This window comes from Taudactylus pleione, unplaced genomic scaffold, assembly GCF_031769625.1.
Source record: "Taudactylus pleione unplaced genomic scaffold, aTauple2 ptg000277l, whole genome shotgun sequence".
NCBI classification, from domain to species: domain Eukaryota; kingdom Metazoa; phylum Chordata; class Amphibia; order Anura; family Myobatrachidae; genus Taudactylus; species Taudactylus pleione.
Window position 1 is genome coordinate 4366934 of NW_028284679.1, and position 20657 is coordinate 4387590.

At 45.7% G+C, this 20657-nt stretch overlaps 1 protein-coding gene across 1 annotated transcript in view; it reads left to right on the plus strand.

The window, feature by feature from the left end:
- The window catches only part of DTNB (dystrobrevin beta), a 200639-nt gene that overhangs the window by 133887 nt on the left and 46095 nt on the right, over window positions 1-20657 (plus strand). Inside the window, exon 9 of the mRNA XM_088481740.1 lies at window positions 16881-17005. Coding sequence (XP_088337866.1) covers window positions 16881-17005 — 125 coding nt within the window. The remainder of the gene's footprint in view (window positions 1-16880; window positions 17006-20657) is intronic.

Sequence of the window (20657 nt, forward strand, 5' to 3'; positions counted from 1 at the left end):
CTGTCCCCTTTATATCACAGTATGACGATGGTATATCCCTGTATGTGATAAGACAGCAGCCCCTGTGTGATGTTCTGTCCCCTTTATATCACAGTGTGATGATGGTATATCCCTGTATGTGATAAGACAGCAGCCCCTGTGTGATGATCTGTCCCCTTTATATCACAGTGTGACGATGGTATATCCCTGTATGTGATAAGACAGCAGCCCCTGTGTGATGATCTGTCCCCTTTATATGACAGTGTGACGATGGTATATCCCTGTATGTGATAAGACAGCAGCCCCTGTGTGATGATCTGTCCCCTTTATATCACAGTATGACGATGGTATATCCCTGTATGTGATAAGACAGCAGCCCCTGTGTGATGTTCTGTCCCCTTTATATCACAGTGTGATGATGGTATATCCCTGTATGTGATAAGACAGCAGCCCCTGTGTGATGTTCTGTCCCCTTTATATCACAGTGTGATGATGGTATATCCCTGTATGTGATAAGACAGCAGCCTCTGTGTGATGTTCTGTCCCCTTTATATGACAGTGTGATGATGGTATATCCCTGTATGTGATAAGACAGCAGCCTCTGTGTGATGTTCTGTCCCCTTTATATCACAGTGTGATGATGGTATATCCCTGTATGTGATAAGACAGCAGCCCCTGTGTGATGTTCTGTCCCCTTTATATCACAGTGTGACGATGGTATATCCCTGTATGTGATAAGACAGCAGCCCCTGTGTGATGATCTGTCCCCTTTATATCACAGTGTGATGATGGTATATCCCTGTATGTGATAAGACAGCAGCCTCTGTGTGATGATCTGTCCCCTTTATATCACAGTGTGACGATGGTATATCCCTGTATGTGATAAGACAGCAGCCCCTGTGTGATGATCTGTCCCCTTTATATCACAGTGTGATGATGGTATATCCCTGTATGTGATAAGACAGCAGCCCCTGTGTGATGTTCTGTCCCCTTTATATCACAGTGTGATGATGGTATATCCCTGTATGTGATAAGACAGCAGCCTCTGTGTGATGTTCTGTCCCCTTTATATGACAGTGTGACGATGGTATATCCCTGTATGTGATAAGACAGCAGCCTCTGTGTGATGTCCCTTTGTCCCCTTTATATCACAGTGTGACGATGGTATATCCCTGTATGTGATAAGACAGCAGCCCCTGTGTGATGTCCCTCTGTCCCCTTTATATCACAGTGTGACGATGGTATATCCCTGTATGTGATAAGACAGCAGCCCCTGTGTGATGTTCTGTCCCCTTTATATCACAGTGTGATGATGGTATATCCCTGTATGTGATAAGACAGTAGCACCTGTGTGATGTCCCTCTGTCCCCTTTATATCACAGTGTGACGATGGTATATCCCTGTATGTGATAAGACAGCAGCCCTTGTGTGATGTCCCTCTGTCCCCTTTATATCACAGTGTGATGATGGTATATCCCTGTATGTGATAAGACAGCAGCTCCTGTGTGATGATCTGTCCCCTTTATATCACAGTGTGACGATGGTATATCCCTGTATGTGATAAGACAGCAGCTCCTGTGTGATGATCTGTCCCCTTTATATCACAGTGTGACGATGGTATATCCCTGTATGTGATAAGACAGCAGCTCCTGTGTGATGATCTGTCCCCTTTATATCACAGTGTGATGATGGTATATCCCTGTATGTGATAAGACAGTAGCACCTGTGTGATGTCCCTCTGTCCCCTTTATATCACAGTGTGACGATGGTATATCCCTGTATGTGATAAGACAGCAGCCCTTGTGTGATGTCCCTCTGTCCCCTTTATATCACAGTGTGATGATGGTATATCCCTGTATGTGATAAGACAGCAGCTCCTGTGTGATGATCTGTCCCCTTTATATCACAGTGTGACGATGGTATATCCCTGTATGTGATAAGACAGCAGCCCCTGTGTGATGTCCCTCTGTCCCCTTTATATCACAGTGTGACGATGGTATATCCCTGTATGTGATAAGACAGCAGTCCCTGTGTGATGATCTGTCCCCTTTATATCACAGTGTGACGATGGTATATCCCTGTATGTGATAAGACAGCAGCCCCTGTGTGATGATCTGTCCTCTTTATATCACAGTGTGACGATGGTATATCCCTGTATGTGATAAGACAGCAGACCCTGTGTGATGTTCTGTCCCCTTTATATCACAGTGTGACGATGGTATATCCCTGTATGTGATAAGACAGCAGCCCCTGTGTGATGATCTGTCCTCTTTATATCACAGTGTGACGATGGTATATCCCTGTATGTGATAAGACAGCAGTCCCTGTGTGATGTCCCTCTGTCCCCTTTATATCACAGTGTGACGATGGTATATCCCTGTATGTGATAAGACAGCAGCTCCTGTGTGATGATCTGTCCCCTTTATATCACAGTGTGATGATGGTATATCCCTGTATGTGATAAGACAGTAGCACCTGTGTGATGTCCCTCTGTCCCCTTTATATCACAGTGTGACGATGGTATATCCCTGTATGTGATAAGACAGCAGCCCTTGTGTGATGTCCCTCTGTCCCCTTTATATCACAGTGTGATGATGGTATATCCCTGTATGTGATAAGACAGCAGCTCCTGTGTGATGATCTGTCCCCTTTATATCACAGTGTGACGATGGTATATCCCTGTATGTGATAAGACAGCAGCCCCTGTGTGATGTCCCTCTGTCCCCTTTATATCACAGTGTGACGATGGTATATCCCTGTATGTGATAAGACAGCAGTCCCTGTGTGATGATCTGTCCCCTTTATATCACAGTGTGACGATGGTATATCCCTGTATGTGATAAGACAGCAGCCCCTGTGTGATGATCTGTCCTCTTTATATCACAGTGTGACGATGGTATATCCCTGTATGTGATAAGACAGCAGACCCTGTGTGATGTTCTGTCCCCTTTATATCACAGTGTGACGATGGTATATCCCTGTATGTGATAAGACAGCAGCCCCTGTGTGATGATCTGTCCTCTTTATATCACAGTGTGACGATGGTATATCCCTGTATGTGATAAGACAGCAGTCCCTGTGTGATGTCCCTCTGTCCCCTTTATATCACAGTGTGACGATGGTATATCCCTGTATGTGATAAGACAGCAGCCCCTGTGTGATGATCTGTCCCCTTTATATCACAGTGTGACGATGGTATATCCCTGTATGTGATAAGACAGCAGTCCCTGTGTGATGATCTGTCCCCTTTATATCACAGTGTGACGATGGTATATCCCTGTATGTGATAAGACAGCAGCCCCTGTGTGATGATCTGTCCTCTTTATATCACAGTGTGACGATGGTATATCCCTGTATGTGATAAGACAGCAGACCCTGTGTGATGTTCTGTCCCCTTTATATCACAGTGTGACGATGGTATATCCCTGTATGTGATAAGACAGCAGCCCCTGTGTGATGATCTGTCCTCTTTATATCACAGTGTGACGATGGTATATCCCTGTATGTGATAAGACAGCAGTCCCTGTGTGATGTCCCTCTGTCCCCTTTATATCACAGTGTGACGATGGTATATCCCTGTATGTGATAAGACAGCAGCTCCTGTGTGATGATCTGTCCCCTTTATATCACAGTGTGATGATGGTATATCCCTGTATGTGATAAGACAGTAGCACCTGTGTGATGTCCCTCTGTCCCCTTTATATCACAGTGTGACGATGGTATATCCCTGTATGTGATAAGACAGCAGCCCTTGTGTGATGTCCCTCTGTCCCCTTTATATCACAGTGTGATGATGGTATATCCCTGTATGTGATAAGACAGCAGCTCCTGTGTGATGATCTGTCCCCTTTATATCACAGTGTGACGATGGTATATCCCTGTATGTGATAAGACAGCAGCCCCTGTGTGATGTCCCTCTGTCCCCTTTATATCACAGTGTGACGATGGTATATCCCTGTATGTGATAAGACAGCAGTCCCTGTGTGATGATCTGTCCCCTTTATATCACAGTGTGACGATGGTATATCCCTGTATGTGATAAGACAGCAGCCCCTGTGTGATGATCTGTCCTCTTTATATCACAGTGTGACGATGGTATATCCCTGTATGTGATAAGACAGCAGACCCTGTGTGATGTTCTGTGCCCTTTATATCACAGTGTGACGATGGTATATCCCTGTATGTGATAAGACAGCAGCCCCTGTGTGATGATCTGTCCTCTTTATATCACAGTGTGACGATGGTATATCCCTGTATGTGATAAGACAGCAGCCCCTGTGTGATGTCCCTCTGTCCCCTTTATATCACAGTGTGACGATGGTATATCCCTGTATGTGATAAGACAGCAGCCCCTGTGTGATGATCTGTCCCCTTTATATCACAGTGTGACGATGGTATATCCCTGTATGTGATAAGACAGCAGCCTCTGTGTGATGTTCTGTCCCCTTTATATCACAGTGTGACGATGGTATATCCCTGTATGTGATAAGACAGCAGCCCCTGTGTGATGATCTGTCCTCTTTATATCACAGTGTGACGATGGTATATCCCTGTATGTGATAAGACAGCAGCCCCTGTGTGATGTCCCTCTGTCCCCTTTATATCACAGTGTGACGATGGTATATCCCTGTATGTGATAAGACAGCAGCCCCTGTGTGATGATCTGTCCCCTTTATATCACAGTGTGATGATGGTATATCCCTGTATGTGATAAGACAGCAGCCCCTGTGTGATGATCTGTCCCCTTTATATCACAGTGTGACGATGGTATATCCCTGTATGTGATAAGACAGCAGCCCCTGTGTGATGTTCTGTCCCCTTTATATCACAGTGTGATGATGGTATATCCCTGTATGTGATAAGACAGCAGCCCCTGTGTGATGATCTGTCCCCTTTATATCACAGTGTGATGATGGTATATCCCTGTATGTGATAAGACAGCAGCCCCTGTGTGATGATCTGTCCCCTTTATATCACAGTGTGACGATGGTATATCCCTGTATGTGATAAGACAGCAGCCCCTGTGTGATGTTCTGTCCCCTTTATATCACAGTGTGATGATGGTATATCCCTGTATGTGATAAGACAGCAGCCCCTGTGTGATGATCTGTCCCCTTTATATCACAGTGTGACGATGGTATATCCCTGTATGTGATAAGACAGCAGCCCCTGTGTGATGTTCTGTCCCCTTTATATCACAGTGTGACGATGGTATATCCCTGTATGTGATAAGACAGCAGCCCCTGTGTGATGTTCTGTCCCCTTTATATGACAGTGTGACGATGGTATATCCCTGTATGTGATAAGACAGCAGCCCCTGTGTGATGTTCTGTCCCCTTTATATCACAGTGTGATGATGGTATATCCCTGTATGTGATAAGACAGCAGCCCCTGTGTGATGATCTGTCCCCTTTATATCACAGTGTGACGATGGTATATCCCTGTATGTGATAAGACAGCAGCCCCTGTGTGATGATCTGTCCCCTTTATATCACAGTGTGACGATGGTATATCCCTGTATGTGATAAGACAGCAGCCCCTGTGTGATGTTCTGTCCCCTTTATATCACAGTGTGATGATGGTATATCCCTGTATGTGATAAGACAGCAGCCCCTGTGTGATGATCTGTCCCCTTTATATCACAGTGTGACGATGGTATATCCCTGTATGTGATAAGACAGCAGCCCCTGTGTGATGTTCTGTCCCCTTTATATCACAGTGTGACGATGGTATATCCCTGTATGTGATAAGACAGCAGCCCCTGTGTGATGTTCTGTCCCCTTTATATCACAGTGTGATGATGGTATATCCCTGTATGTGATAAGACAGCAGCCCCTGTGTGATGATCTGTCCCCTTTATATCACAGTGTGACGATGGTATATCCCTGTATGTGATAAGACAGCAGCCCCTGTGTGATGATCTGTCCCCTTTATATCACAGTGTGACGATGGTATATCCCTGTATGTGATAAGACAGCAGCCCCTGTGTGATGTTCTGTCCCCTTTATATTACAGTGTGACGATGGTATATCCCTGTATGTGATAAGACAGCAGCCCCTGTGTGATGATCTGTCCCCTTTATATCACAGTGTGACGATGGTATATCCCTGTATGTGATAAGACAGCAGCCCCTGTGTGATGTTCTGTCCCCTTTATATCACAGTGTGATGATGGTATATCCCTGTATGTGATAAGACAGCAGCCCCTGTGTGATGATCTGTCCCCTTTATATCACAGTGTGACGATGGTATATCCCTGTATGTGATAAGACAGCAGCCCCTGTGTGATGTTCTGTCCCCTTTATATCACAGTGTGATGATGGTATATCCCTGTATGTGATAAGACAGCAGCCCCTGTGTGATGATCTGTCCCCTTTATATCACAGTGTGACGATGGTATATCCCTGTATGTGATAAGACAGCAGCCCCTGTGTGATGATCTGTCCCCTTTATATCACAGTGTGACGATGGTATATCCCTGTATGTGATAAGACAGCAGCCCCTGTGTGATGATCTGTCCTCTTTATATGACAGTGTGATGATGGTATATCCCTGTATGTGATAAGACAGCAGCCCCTGTGTGATGTTCTGTCCCCTTTATATTACAGTGTGACGATGGTATATCCCTGTATGTGATAAGACAGCAGCCCCTGTGTGATGATCTGTCCCCTTTATATCACAGTGTGATGATGGTATATCCCTGTATGTGATAAGACAGCAGCCCCTGTGTGATGTTCTGTCCCCTTTATATCACAGTGTGACGATGGTATATCCCTGTATGTGATAAGACAGCAGCCCCTGTGTGATGATCTATCCCCTTTATATCACAGTGTGATGATGGTATATCCCTGTATGTGATAAGACAGCAGCCCCTGTGTGATGTTCTGTCCCCTTTATATCACAGTGTGACGATGGTATATCCCTGTATGTGATAAGACAGCAGCCCCTGTGTGATGTTCTGTCGCCTTTATATCACAGTGTGACGATGGTATATCCCTGTATGTGATAAGACAGCAGCCCCTGTGTGATGTTCTGTCCCCTTTATATCACAGTGTGACGATGGTATATCCCTGTATGTGATAAGACAGCAGCCCCTGTGTGATGTTCTGTCCCCTTTATATCACAGTGTGACGATGGTATATCCCTGTATGTGATAAGACAGCAGCCCCTGTGTGATGTTCTGTCGCCTTTATATCACAGTGTGACGATGGTATATCCCTGTATGTGATAAGACAGCAGCCCCTGTGTGATGTTCTGTCCCCTTTATATCACAGTGTGACGATGGTATATCCCTGTATGTGATAAGACAGCAGCCCCTGTGTGATGATCTGTCCCCTTTATATCACAGTGTGACGATGGTATATCCCTGTATGTGATAAGACAGCAGCCCCTGTGTGATGTTCTGTCGCCTTTATATCACAGTGTGACGATGGTATATCCCTGTATGTGATAAGACAGCAGCCCCTGTGTGATGTTCTGTCCCCTTTATATCACAGTGTGACGATGGTATATCCCTGTATGTGATAAGACAGCAGCCCCTGTGTGATGATCTGTCCCCTTTATATCACAGTGTGACGATGGTATATCCCTGTATGTGATAAGACAGCAGCCCCTGTGTGATGTTCTGTCGCCTTTTTATCACAGTGTGACGATGGTATATCCCTGTATGTGATAAGACAGCAGCCCCTGTGTGATGTTCTGTCGCCTTTATATCACAGTGTGACGATGGTATATCCCTGTATGTGATAAGACAGCAGCCCCTGTGTGATGTTCTGTCCCCTTTATATCACAGTGTGACGATGGTATATCCCTGTATGTGATAAGACAGCAGCCCCTGTGTGATGATCTGTCCCCTTTATATCACAGTGTGACGATGGTATATCCCTGTATGTGATAAGACAGCAGCCCCTGTGTGATGTTCTGTCGCCTTTATATCACAGTGTGACGATGGTATATCCCTGTATGTGATAAGACAGCAGCCCCTGTGTGATGTTCTGTCCCCTTTATATCACAGTGTGACGATGGTATATCCCTGTATGTGATAAGACAGCAGCCCCTGTGTGATGATCTGTCCCCTTTATATCACAGTGTGATGATGGTATATCCCTGTATGTGATAAGACAGCAGCCCCTGTGTGATGTTCTGTCGCCTTTATATCACAGTGTGACGATGGTATATCCCTGTATGTGATAAGACAGCAGCCCCTGTGTGATGTTCTGTCGCCTTTATATCACAGTGTGACGATGGTATATCCCTGTATGTGATAAGACAGCAGCCCCTGTGTGATGTTCTGTCCCCTTTATATCACAGTGTGACGATGGTATATCCCTGTATGTGATAAGACAGCAGCCCCTGTGTGATGATCTGTCCCCTTTATATCACAGTGTGATGATGGTATATCCCTGTATGTGATAAGACAGCAGCCCCTGTGTGATGTTCTGTCGCCTTTATATCACAGTGTGACGATGGTATATCCCTGTATGTGATAAGACAGCAGCCCCTGTGTGATGTTCTGTCCCCTTTATATCACAGTGTGACGATGGTATATCCCTGTATGTGATAAGACAGCAGCCCCTGTGTGATGATCTGTCCCCTTTATATCACAGTGTGATGATGGTATATCCCTGTATGTGATAAGACAGCAGCCCCTGTGTGATGTTCTGTCGCCTTTATATCACAGTGTGACGATGGTATATCCCTGTATGTGATAAGACAGCAGCCCCTGTGTGATGTTCTGTCGCCTTTATATCACAGTGTGACGATGGTATATCCCTGTATGTGATAAGACAGCAGCCCCTGTGTGATGTTCTGTCCCCTTTATATCACAGTGTGACGATGGTATATCCCTGTATGTGATAAGACAGCAGCCCCTGTGTGATGATCTGTCCCCTTTATATCACAGTGTGATGATGGTATATCCCTGTATGTGATAAGACAGCAGTCCCTGTGTGATGATCTGTCGCCTTTATATCACAGTGTGACGATGGTATATCCCTGTATGTGATAAGACAGCAGCCCCTGTGTGATGTTCTGTCCCCTTTATATCACAGTGTGACGATGGTATATCCCTGTATGTGATAAGACAGCAGCCCCTGTGTGATGATCTGTCCTCTTTATATCACAGTGTGACGATGGTATATCCCTGTATGTGATAAGACAGCAGCCCCTGTGTGATGTTCTGTCCCCTTTATATCACAGTGTGATGATGGTATATCCCTGTATGTGATAAGACAGCAGCCCCTGTGTGATGTTCTGTCCCCTTTATATCACAGTGTGACGATGGTATATCCCTGTATGTGATAAGACAGCAGCCCCTGTGTGATGATCTGTCCTCTTTATATCACAGTGTGACGATGGTATATCCCTGTATGTGATAAGACAGCAGCCCCTGTGTGATGTTCTGTCCCCTTTATATCACAGTGTGACGATGGTATATCCCTGTATGTGATAAGACAGCAGCCCCTGTGTGATGATCTGTCCCCTTTATATCACAGTGTGATGATGGTATATCCCTGTATGTGATAAGACAGCAGCCCCTGTGTGATGTTCTGTCGCCTTTATATCACAGTGTGACGATGGTATATCCCTGTATGTGATAAGACAGCAGCCCCTGTGTGATGTTCTGTCCCCTTTATATCACAGTGTGACGATGGTATATCCCTGTATGTGATAAGACAGCAGCCCCTGTGTGATGATCTGTCCCCTTTATATCACAGTGTGATGATGGTATATCCCTGTATGTGATAAGACAGCAGCCCCTGTGTGATGTTCTGTCCCCTTTATATCACAGTGTGACGATGGTATATCCCTGTATGTGATAAGACAGCAGCCCCTGTGTGATGATCTGTCCCCTTTATATCACAGTGTGATGATGGTATATCCCTGTATGTGATAAGACAGCAGTCCCTGTGTGATGATCTGTCGCCTTTATATCACAGTGTGACGATGGTATATCCCTGTATGTGATAAGACAGCAGCCCCTGTGTGATGTTCTGTCCCCTTTATATCACAGTGTGACGATGGTATATCCCTGTATGTGATAAGACAGCAGCCCCTGTGTGATGATCTGTCCTCTTTATATCACAGTGTGATGATGGTATATCCCTGTATGTGATAAGACAGCAGCCCCTGTGTGATGTTCTGTCCCCTTTATATCACAGTGTGATGATGGTATATCCCTGTATGTGATAAGACAGCAGCCCCTGTGTGATGTTCTGTCCCCTTTATATCACAGTGTGACGATGGTATATCCCTGTATGTGATAAGACAGCAGCCCCTGTGTGATGTTCTGTCCCCTTTATATCACAGTGTGACGATGGTATATCCCTGTATGTGATAAGACAGCAGCCCCTGTGTGATGATCTGTCCCCTTTATATGACAGTGTGACGATGGTATATCCCTGTATGTGATAAGACAGCAGCCCCTGTGTGATGTTCTGTCCTCTTTATATCACAGTGTGACGATGGTATATCCCTGTATGTGATAAGACAGCAGCCCCTGTGTGATGTTCTGTCCCCTTTATATCACAGTGTGACGATGGTATATCCCTGTATGTGATAAGACAGCAGCCCCTGTGTGATGATCTGTCCCCTTTATATCACAGTGTGATGATGGTATATCCCTGTATGTGATAAGACAGCAGCCCCTGTGTGATGTTCTGTCGCCTTTATATCACAGTGTGACGATGGTATATCCCTGTATGTGATAAGACAGCAGCCCCTGTGTGATGATCTGTCCTCTTTATATCACAGTGTGATGATGGTATATCCCTGTATGTGATAAGACAGCAGCCCCTGTGTGATGTTCTGTCCCCTTTATATCACAGTGTGATGATGGTATATCCCTGTATGTGATAAGACAGCAGCCCCTGTGTGATGTTCTGTCCCCTTTATATCACAGTGTGACGATGGTATATCCCTGTATGTGATAAGACAGCAGCCCCTGTGTGATGTTCTGTCGCCTTTATATCACAGTCTGATGATGGTATATCCCTGTATGTGATAAGACAGCAGCCCCTGTGTGATGTTCTGTCCCCTTTATATCACAGTGTGACGATGGTATATCCCTGTATGTGATAAGACAGCAGCCCCTGTGTGATGATCTGTCCCCTTTATATCACAGTGTGATGATGGTATATCCCTGTATGTGATAAGACAGCAGCCCCTGTGTGATGTTCTGTCCCCTTTATATCACAGTGTGACGATGGTATATCCCTGTATGTGATAAGACAGCAGCCCCTGTGTGATGATCTGTCCCCTTTATATCACAGTGTGATGATGGTATATCCCTGTATGTGATAAGACAGCAGTCCCTGTGTGATGATCTGTCGCCTTTATATCACAGTGTGACGATGGTATATCCCTGTATGTGATAAGACAGCAGCCCCTGTGTGATGTTCTGTCCCCTTTATATCACAGTGTGACGATGGTATATCCCTGTATGTGATAAGACAGCAGCCCCTGTGTGATGATCTGTCCTCTTTATATCACAGTGTGATGATGGTATATCCCTGTATGTGATAAGACAGCAGCCCCTGTGTGATGTTCTGTCCCCTTTATATCACAGTGTGATGATGGTATATCCCTGTATGTGATAAGACAGCAGCCCCTGTGTGATGTTCTGTCCCCTTTATATCACAGTGTGACGATGGTATATCCCTGTATGTGATAAGACAGCAGCCCCTGTGTGATGTTCTGTCCCCTTTATATCACAGTGTGACGATGGTATATCCCTGTATGTGATAAGACAGCAGCCCCTGTGTGATGATCTGTCCCCTTTATATGACAGTGTGACGATGGTATATCCCTGTATGTGATAAGACAGCAGCCCCTGTGTGATGTTCTGTCCTCTTTATATCACAGTGTGATGATGGTATATCCCTGTATGTGATAAGACAGCAGCCCCTGTGTGATGTTCTGTCCCCTTTATATCACAGTGTGACGATGGTATATCCCTGTATGTGATAAGACAGCAGCCCCTGTGTGATGATCTGTCCCCTTTATATCACAGTGTGATGATGGTATATCCCTGTATGTGATAAGACAGCAGCCCCTGTGTGATGTTCTGTCGCCTTTATATCACAGTGTGACGATGGTATATCCCTGTATGTGATAAGACAGCAGCCCCTGTGTGATGATCTGTCCTCTTTATATCACAGTGTGATGATGGTATATCCCTGTATGTGATAAGACAGCAGCCCCTGTGTGATGTTCTGTCCCCTTTATATCACAGTGTGATGATGGTATATCCCTGTATGTGATAAGACAGCAGCCCCTGTGTGATGTTCTGTCCCCTTTATATCACAGTGTGACGATGGTATATCCCTGTATGTGATAAGACAGCAGCCCCTGTGTGATGTTCTGTCCCCTTTATATCACAGTGTGACGATGGTATATCCCTGTATGTGATAAGACAGCAGCCCCTGTGTGATGATCTGTCCTCTTTATATCACAGTGTGATGATGGTATATCCCTGTATGTGATAAGACAGCAGCCCCTGTGTGATGTTCTGTCCCCTTTATATCACAGTGTGATGATGGTATATCCCTGTATGTGATAAGACAGCAGCCCCTGTGTGATGTTCTGTCCCCTTTATATCACAGTGTGACGATGGTATATCCCTGTATGTGATAAGACAGCAGCCCCTGTGTGATGTTCTGTCCCCTTTATATCACAGTGTGACGATGGTATATCCCTGTATGTGATAAGACAGCAGCCCCTGTGTGATGTTCTGTCCCCTTTATATGACAGTGTGACGATGGTATATCCCTGTATGTGATAAGACAGCAGCCCCTGTGTGATGTTCTGTCCTCTTTATATCACAGTGTGATGATGGTATATCCCTGTATGTGATAAGACAGCAGCCCCTGTGTGATGTTCTGTCCCCTTTATATCACAGTGTGACGATGGTATATCCCTGTATGTGATAAGACAGCAGCCCCTGTGTGATGATCTGTCCCCTTTATATCACAGTGTGATGATGGTATATCCCTGTATGTGATAAGACAGCAGCCCCTGTGTGATGTTCTGTCGCCTTTATATCACAGTGTGACGATGGTATATCCCTGTATGTGATAAGACAGCAGCCCCTGTGTGATGATCTGTCCTCTTTATATCACAGTGTGATGATGGTATATCCCTGTATGTGATAAGACAGCAGCCCCTGTGTGATGTTCTGTCCCCTTTATATCACAGTGTGATGATGGTATATCCCTGTATGTGATAAGACAGCAGCCCCTGTGTGATGTTCTGTCCCCTTTATATCACAGTGTGACGATGGTATATCCCTGTATGTGATAAGACAGCAGCCCCTGTGTGATGTTCTGTCGCCTTTATATCACAGTGTGACGATGGTATATCCCTGTATGTGATAAGACAGCAGCCCCTGTGTGATGTTCTGTCCCCTTTATATCACAGTGTGACGATGGTATATCCCTGTATGTGATAAGACAGCAGCCCCTGTGTGATGATCTGTCCCCTTTATATCACAGTGTGATGATGGTATATCCCTGTATGTGATAAGACAGCAGCCCCTGTGTGATGTTCTGTCCCCTTTATATCACAGTGTGACGATGGTATATCCCTGTATGTGATAAGACAGCAGCCCCTGTGTGATGATCTGTCCCCTTTATATCACAGTGTGATGATGGTATATCCCTGTATGTGATAAGACAGCAGTCCCTGTGTGATGATCTGTCGCCTTTATATCACAGTGTGACGATGGTATATCCCTGTATGTGATAAGACAGCAGCCCCTGTGTGATGTTCTGTCCCCTTTATATCACAGTGTGACGATGGTATATCCCTGTATGTGATAAGACAGCAGCCCCTGTGTGATGATCTGTCCTCTTTATATCACAGTGTGATGATGGTATATCCCTGTATGTGATAAGACAGCAGCCCCTGTGTGATGTTCTGTCCCCTTTATATCACAGTGTGATGATGGTATATCCCTGTATGTGATAAGACAGCAGCCCCTGTGTGATGTTCTGTCCCCTTTATATCACAGTGTGACGATGGTATATCCCTGTATGTGATAAGACAGCAGCCCCTGTGTGATGTTCTGTCCCCTTTATATCACAGTGTGACGATGGTATATCCCTGTATGTGATAAGACAGCAGCCCCTGTGTGATGATCTGTCCCCTTTATATGACAGTGTGACGATGGTATATCCCTGTATGTGATAAGACAGCAGCCCCTGTGTGATGTTCTGTCCTCTTTATATCACAGTGTGATGATGGTATATCCCTGTATGTGATAAGACAGCAGCCCCTGTGTGATGTTCTGTCCCCTTTATATCACAGTGTGACGATGGTATATCCCTGTATGTGATAAGACAGCAGCCCCTGTGTGATGATCTGTCCCCTTTATATCACAGTGTGATGATGGTATATCCCTGTATGTGATAAGACAGCAGCCCCTGTGTGATGTTCTGTCGCCTTTATATCACAGTGTGACGATGGTATATCCCTGTATGTGATAAGACAGCAGCCCCTGTGTGATGATCTGTCCTCTTTATATCACAGTGTGATGATGGTATATCCCTGTATGTGATAAGACAGCAGCCCCTGTGTGATGTTCTGTCCCCTTTATATCACAGTGTGATGATGGTATATCCCTGTATGTGATAAGACAGCAGCCCCTGTGTGATGTTCTGTCCCCTTTATATCACAGTGTGACGATGGTATATCCCTGTATGTGATAAGACAGCAGCCCCTGTGTGATGATCTGTCCCCTTTATATCACAGTGTGACGATGGTATATCCCTGTGTGATAAGACAGCAGCCCCTGTGTGATGATCTGTCCCCTGTATATCACAGTGTGACGATGGTATATCCCTGTGTGATAAGACAGTAGCCCCTGTGTGATGTCCCTCTGTCCCCTTTATATCACAGTGTGACGATGGTATATCCCTGTATGTGATAAGACAGCAGCCCCTGTGTGATGTTCTGTCCCCTTTATATCACAGTGTGACGATGGTATATCCCTGTATGTGATAAGACAGCAGCCCCTGTGTGATGATCTGTCCCCTTTATATCACAGTGTGACGATGGTATATCCCTGTGTGATAAGACAGCAGCCCCTGTGTGATGATCTGTCCCCTGTATATCACAGTGTGACGATGGTATATCCCTGTGTGATAAGACAGTAGCCCCTGTGTGATGTCCCTCTGTCCCCTTTATATCACAGTGTGACGATGGTATATCCCTGTATGTGATAAGACAGCAGCCCCTGTGTGATGTTCTGTCCCCTTTATATCACAGTGTGATGATGGTATATCCCTGTATGTGATAAGACAGTAGCCCCTGTGTGATGATCTGTCCCCTTTATATCACAGTGTGACGATGGTATATCCCTGTATGTGATAAGACAGCAGCCCCTGTGTGATGTCCCTCTGTCCCCTTTATATCACAGTGTGACTATGGTATATCCCTGTATGTGATAAGACAGCAGCCCCTGTGTGATGATCTGTCCCCTTTATATCACAGTGTGACGATGGTATATCCCTGTATGTGATAAGACAGCAGCCCCTGTGTGATGATCTGTCCTCTTTATATCACAGTGTGATGATGGTATATCCCTGTATGTGATAAGACAGCAGCCCCTGTGTGATGATCTGTCCCCTGTATATCACAGTGTGACGATGGTATATCCCTGTGTGATAAGACAGTAGCCCCTGTGTGATGTCCCTCTGTCCCCTTTATATCACAGTGTGACGATGGTATATCCCTGTATGTGATAAGACAGCAGCCCCTGTGTGATGTTCTGTCCCCTTTATATCACAGTGTGATGATGGTATATCCCTGTATGTGATAAGACAGTAGCCCCTGTGTGATGATCTGTCCCCTTTATATCACAGTGTGACGATGGTATATCCCTGTATGTGATAAGACAGCAGCCCCTGTGTGATGTCCCTCTGTCCCCTTTATATCACAGTGTGACTATGGTATATCCCTGTATGTGATAAGACAGCAGCCCCTGTGTGATGATCTGTCCCCTTTATATGACAGTGTGACGATGGTATATCCCTGTATGTGATAAGACAGCAGCCCCTGTGTGATGATCTGTCCCCTGTATATCACAGTGTGACGATGGTATATCCCTGTGTGATAAGACAGCAGCCCCTGTGTGATGATCTGTCCCCTGTATATCACAGTGTGACGATGGTATATCCCTGTGTGATAAGACAGTAGCCCCTGTGTGATGTCCCTCTGTCCCCTTTATATCACAGTGTGACGATGGTATATCCCTGTATGTGATAAGACAGCAGCCCCTGTGTGATGTTCTGTCCCCTTTATATCACAGTGTGATGATGGTATATCCCTGTATGTGATAAGACAGCAGCCCCTGTGTGATGATCTGTCCCCTTTATATGACAGTGTGACGATGGTATATCCCTGTATGTGATAAGACAGCAGCCCCTGTGTGATGATCTGTCCCCTGTATATCACAGTGTGACGATGGTATATCCCTGTGTGATAAGACAGCAGCCCCTGTGTGATGATCTGTCCCCTGTATATCACAGTGTGACGATGGTATATCCCTGTGTGATAAGACAGTAGCCCCTGTGTGATGTCCCTCTGTCCCCTTTATATCACAGTGTGACGATGGTATATCCCTGTATGTGATAAGACAGCAGCCCCTGTGTGATGTTCTGTCCCCTTTATATCACAGTGTTATGATGGTATATCCCTGTATGTGATAAGACAGCAGCCCCTGTGTGATGATCTGTCCCCTTTATATGACAGTGTGACGATGGTATATCCCTGTATGTGATAAGACAGCAGCCCCTGTGTGATGATCTGTCCCCTGTATATCACAGTGTGACGATGGTATATCCCTGTATGTGATAAGACAGTAGCCCCTGTGTGATGTTCTGTCCTTTCTCTGTCTGGTTACAGAAGTCCCCAGCAAAGAAATTGAGCCATGCGATCAGTAAGTCTCTTGGCTGCGTTCCGAGCAGGGAGCCTCATCACCCCGTATTCCCTGAATACCACGAGAAACCACTGGACTTATCTCATGTTGTGTGAGTAGAAGATATTTTTATAATCACTAATAAGAGTCTCTTCATCTTCATGGGTTTTGCATTATTCCCAGTGCTGTACAAGCGTGTATATATCAGGCAGATGGGTCCTGCGCTATTCTATGGGGCATTTCTAGTGCTCTTTCCCCGGGCAGTCTTCTTACCCCATTCAGTATTACCCCCACTATACACAGCATGGTGTCGTCACCCCTGGATTTACACCCAACCATCATTTCTGTATCTTGTGATAGGATCACTGGTAAAGTGGTCTGTGGCAGGTACATTTGTCCCAGATTCCTGTCTTTTGTGTTTTAAACCCCCAGGAGAAAGTCTGCAGTGTAGCAGGCTTGAATTTCGGTTTTTTGAAAAGCCGGTTTGGGACCTGGGGGTTGTGGGTGAGAGGAGAGGGAGGGCTCCACTCACGGCCACTCCAGGTTTTGGTTCTCTTAGCCTGGTAACAGGCTTGTTAGTTTTCCACCTGAGAGTGGCCAATATAAGCCTAGTGTGTTGAGGGCTGATTGTCTCACCTGGGAGAGCAGACAGGGAGTTTGCTCAGAGACACTTGGAAAACCTATCTGTGAGTACTGTGCTGTGCTTTGTTGCTGGCGAGGGCATTAGGCCCTGCCAGGTTCTGGTAGTGAGGGAACTACCTGTGAAGTTAGTGCCCCGACAGGGCTAGGATTTATATTTATGTTTTCTTTATGTTTCTGACATTGTACAATAAAGACTGGCACCGACCAGCTTGTACTTGCATCCAGACTGGTGTGCTGCTTCCCTGCTGCTGTGTGTGTGTGTGTGTAAGGAAGGAGTCCTCTACCCAGGAGAGGGACCCCCTAACCTAACTGTGTCACAATCTATACTGTGTAGACAAAAGTGACTGGACACCCCTACGCAGGTGAAGTACATACCATGCATACCATTACACATGAGGTCCAAATGGCCACTAATGTAGCGGTTTTGATAAGGACACTTGGTAGGGAGGCCCGGGCACTTGCAGTTCTACGGAAACAATGAATGTTTTTATTAGGACGACAATGTCACCTGTCATGTTTCCAGGGCGGCGCTGGACTGGTATACAGAGAATTCAGTAACCCGGATGTACTGACCAGCTCTGAGTCCAGATCTGAACCCCACTGAGAACCTCTCGGAGGTATTGGAGCGACGGGTGCATTCTAGGCCGACTCGACCTTCCTCAGTGTCACATTTGGTCACTGTACATAGGGGGGAATGGCAGAACATACCGCCTGCTGCTGTCCTGGGACTTGTGGACAGTTTGCCTAGAAGGGTGTCTGTAGTAATCACTGTACGTGGGGGACCTACACAGTCCTGACGTCACTAACATCTCACTGATCTATTTACTGTCAGTGTCCAATCTCTACATAGTGTGCCTAGAGAAAAGGGAAATATTCCACAAGATAACATTGTATGTCCTCAGATGGGAAGCGAGTGACGTGTAACATTGTATATTTCATATGGGGAGCGTGTAACATTGTAACTGAAGTACATGTCCCCTGGTGGGAAGCGTGTAACATTGTAACTGAAGTACATGTCCCCTGGTGGGGAGCGTGTGACGTGTAACATTGTAACTGAAGTACATGTCCCCTGGTGGGGAGTGTGTGACGTGTAACATTGTAACTGAAGTACATGTCCTCTTGTGGGGAGCGTGTAACATTGTAACTGAAGTACATGTCCTCTTGTGGGGAGCGTGTAACATTGTAACTGAAGTACATGTCCTCTGGTGGGGAGCGTGTGACGTGTAACATTGTAACTGAAGTACATGTCCTCTGGTGGGGAGCGTGTGATGTGTAACATTGTAACTGAAGTACATGTCCCCTGGTGGGGAGCGTGTGACGTGTAACATTGTAACTGAAGTACATGTCCCCTGGTAGGAATCGTGTAACATTGTAACTGAAGTACATGTCCTCTGGTGGGAAGCGTGTGACGTATAACATTGTAACTGAAGTACATGTCCTCTGGTGGGGAGCGTGTAACATTGTATCTGAAGTACATGTCCTCTGGTGGGGAGCGTGTGACGTGTAACATTGTAACTGAAGTACATGTCCCCTGGTGGGAAGCGTGTAACATTGTACCTGAAGTACATGTCCTTCGGTGGGAAGCGTGTGACGTATAACATTGTAACTGAAGTACATGTCCTCTGGTGGGGAGCGTGTGACGTGTAACATTGTAACTGAAGTACATGTCCTCTGGTGGGGAGCGTGTAACATTGTATCTGAAGTACATGTCCTCTGGTGGGGAGCATGTGACGTGTAGCATATTAACGGAAGTACATGTCCTCTTGTAGGGAGCGTGTGACGTGTAACATTGTAACTGAAGTACATGTCCCCTGGTGGGAAGCGTGTAACATTGTAACTGAAGTACATGTCCTCCTGTGGGAAGCGTGTGACGTATAACATTGTAACTGAAGTACATGTCCTCTGGTGGGGAGCGTGTGACGTGTAACATTGTAACTGAAGTACAAGTCCTCTGGTGGGGAGCGTGTGACGTGTAACATTGTAACTGAAGTACATGTCCTCTGGTGGGGAGCGTGTAACATTGTATCTGAAGTACATGTCCTCTGGTGGGGAGCGTGTGACGTGTAGCATATTAACGGAAGTACATGTCCTCTTGTAGGGAGCGTGTGACGTGTAACATTGTAACTGAAGTACATGTTCCCTGGTAGGAATCGTGTAACATTGTAACTGAAGTACATGTCCTCTAGTGGGAAGCGTGTAACATTGTAACTGAAGTACATGTCCCCTGGTGGGAAGCGTGTTTAATTGTAACTGAATTACATGTCCTCTGGTGGGGAGCTTGTGACTTGTAACATTGTAACTGAAGTACATGTCCCCTGGTGGGAAGCGTGTAACATTGTAACTGAAGTACATGTCTCTGGTGGGAAACGTGTGACATACAACATTGTAACTGAAGTACATGTCCCCTGGTGGGAAGCGTGTAACATTGTAACTGAAGTACAAGTCCTCTGGTGGGGAGCGTGTGACGTGTAACATTGTAACTGAAGTACATGTCCTCTGGTGGGGAGCGTGTAACATTGTATCTGAAGTACATGTCCTCTGGTGGGGAGCGTGTGACGTGTAGCATATTAACGGAAGTACATGTCCTCTTGTAGGGAGCGTGTGACGTGTAACATTGTAACTGAAGTACATGTTCCCTGGTAGGAATCGTGTAACATTGTAACTGAAGTACATGTCCCCTGGTGGGAAGCGTGTAATATTGTAACTGAAGTACATGTCCCCTGGTGGGAAGCGTGTTTAATTGTAACTGAATTACATGTCCTCTGGTGGGGAGCTTGTGACTTGTAACATTGTAACTGAAGTACATGTCCCCTGGTGGGAAGCGTGTAACATTGTAACTGAAGTACATGTCTCTGGTGGGAAACGTGTGACATACAACATTGTAACTGAAGTACATGTCCCCTGGTGGGAAGCGTGTAACATTGTAACTGAAGTACATGTCCTCCGGTGGGAAGCGTGTGACGTATAACATTGTAACTGAAGTACATGTCCTCTGGTGGGGAGCGTGTTACGTGTAACATTGTAACTGAAGTACATGTCCCCTGGTGGGAAGCTTGTGACGTGTAACATTGTAACTGAAGTACATGTCCCCTGGTGGGAAGCGTGTGACGTGTAACATTGTA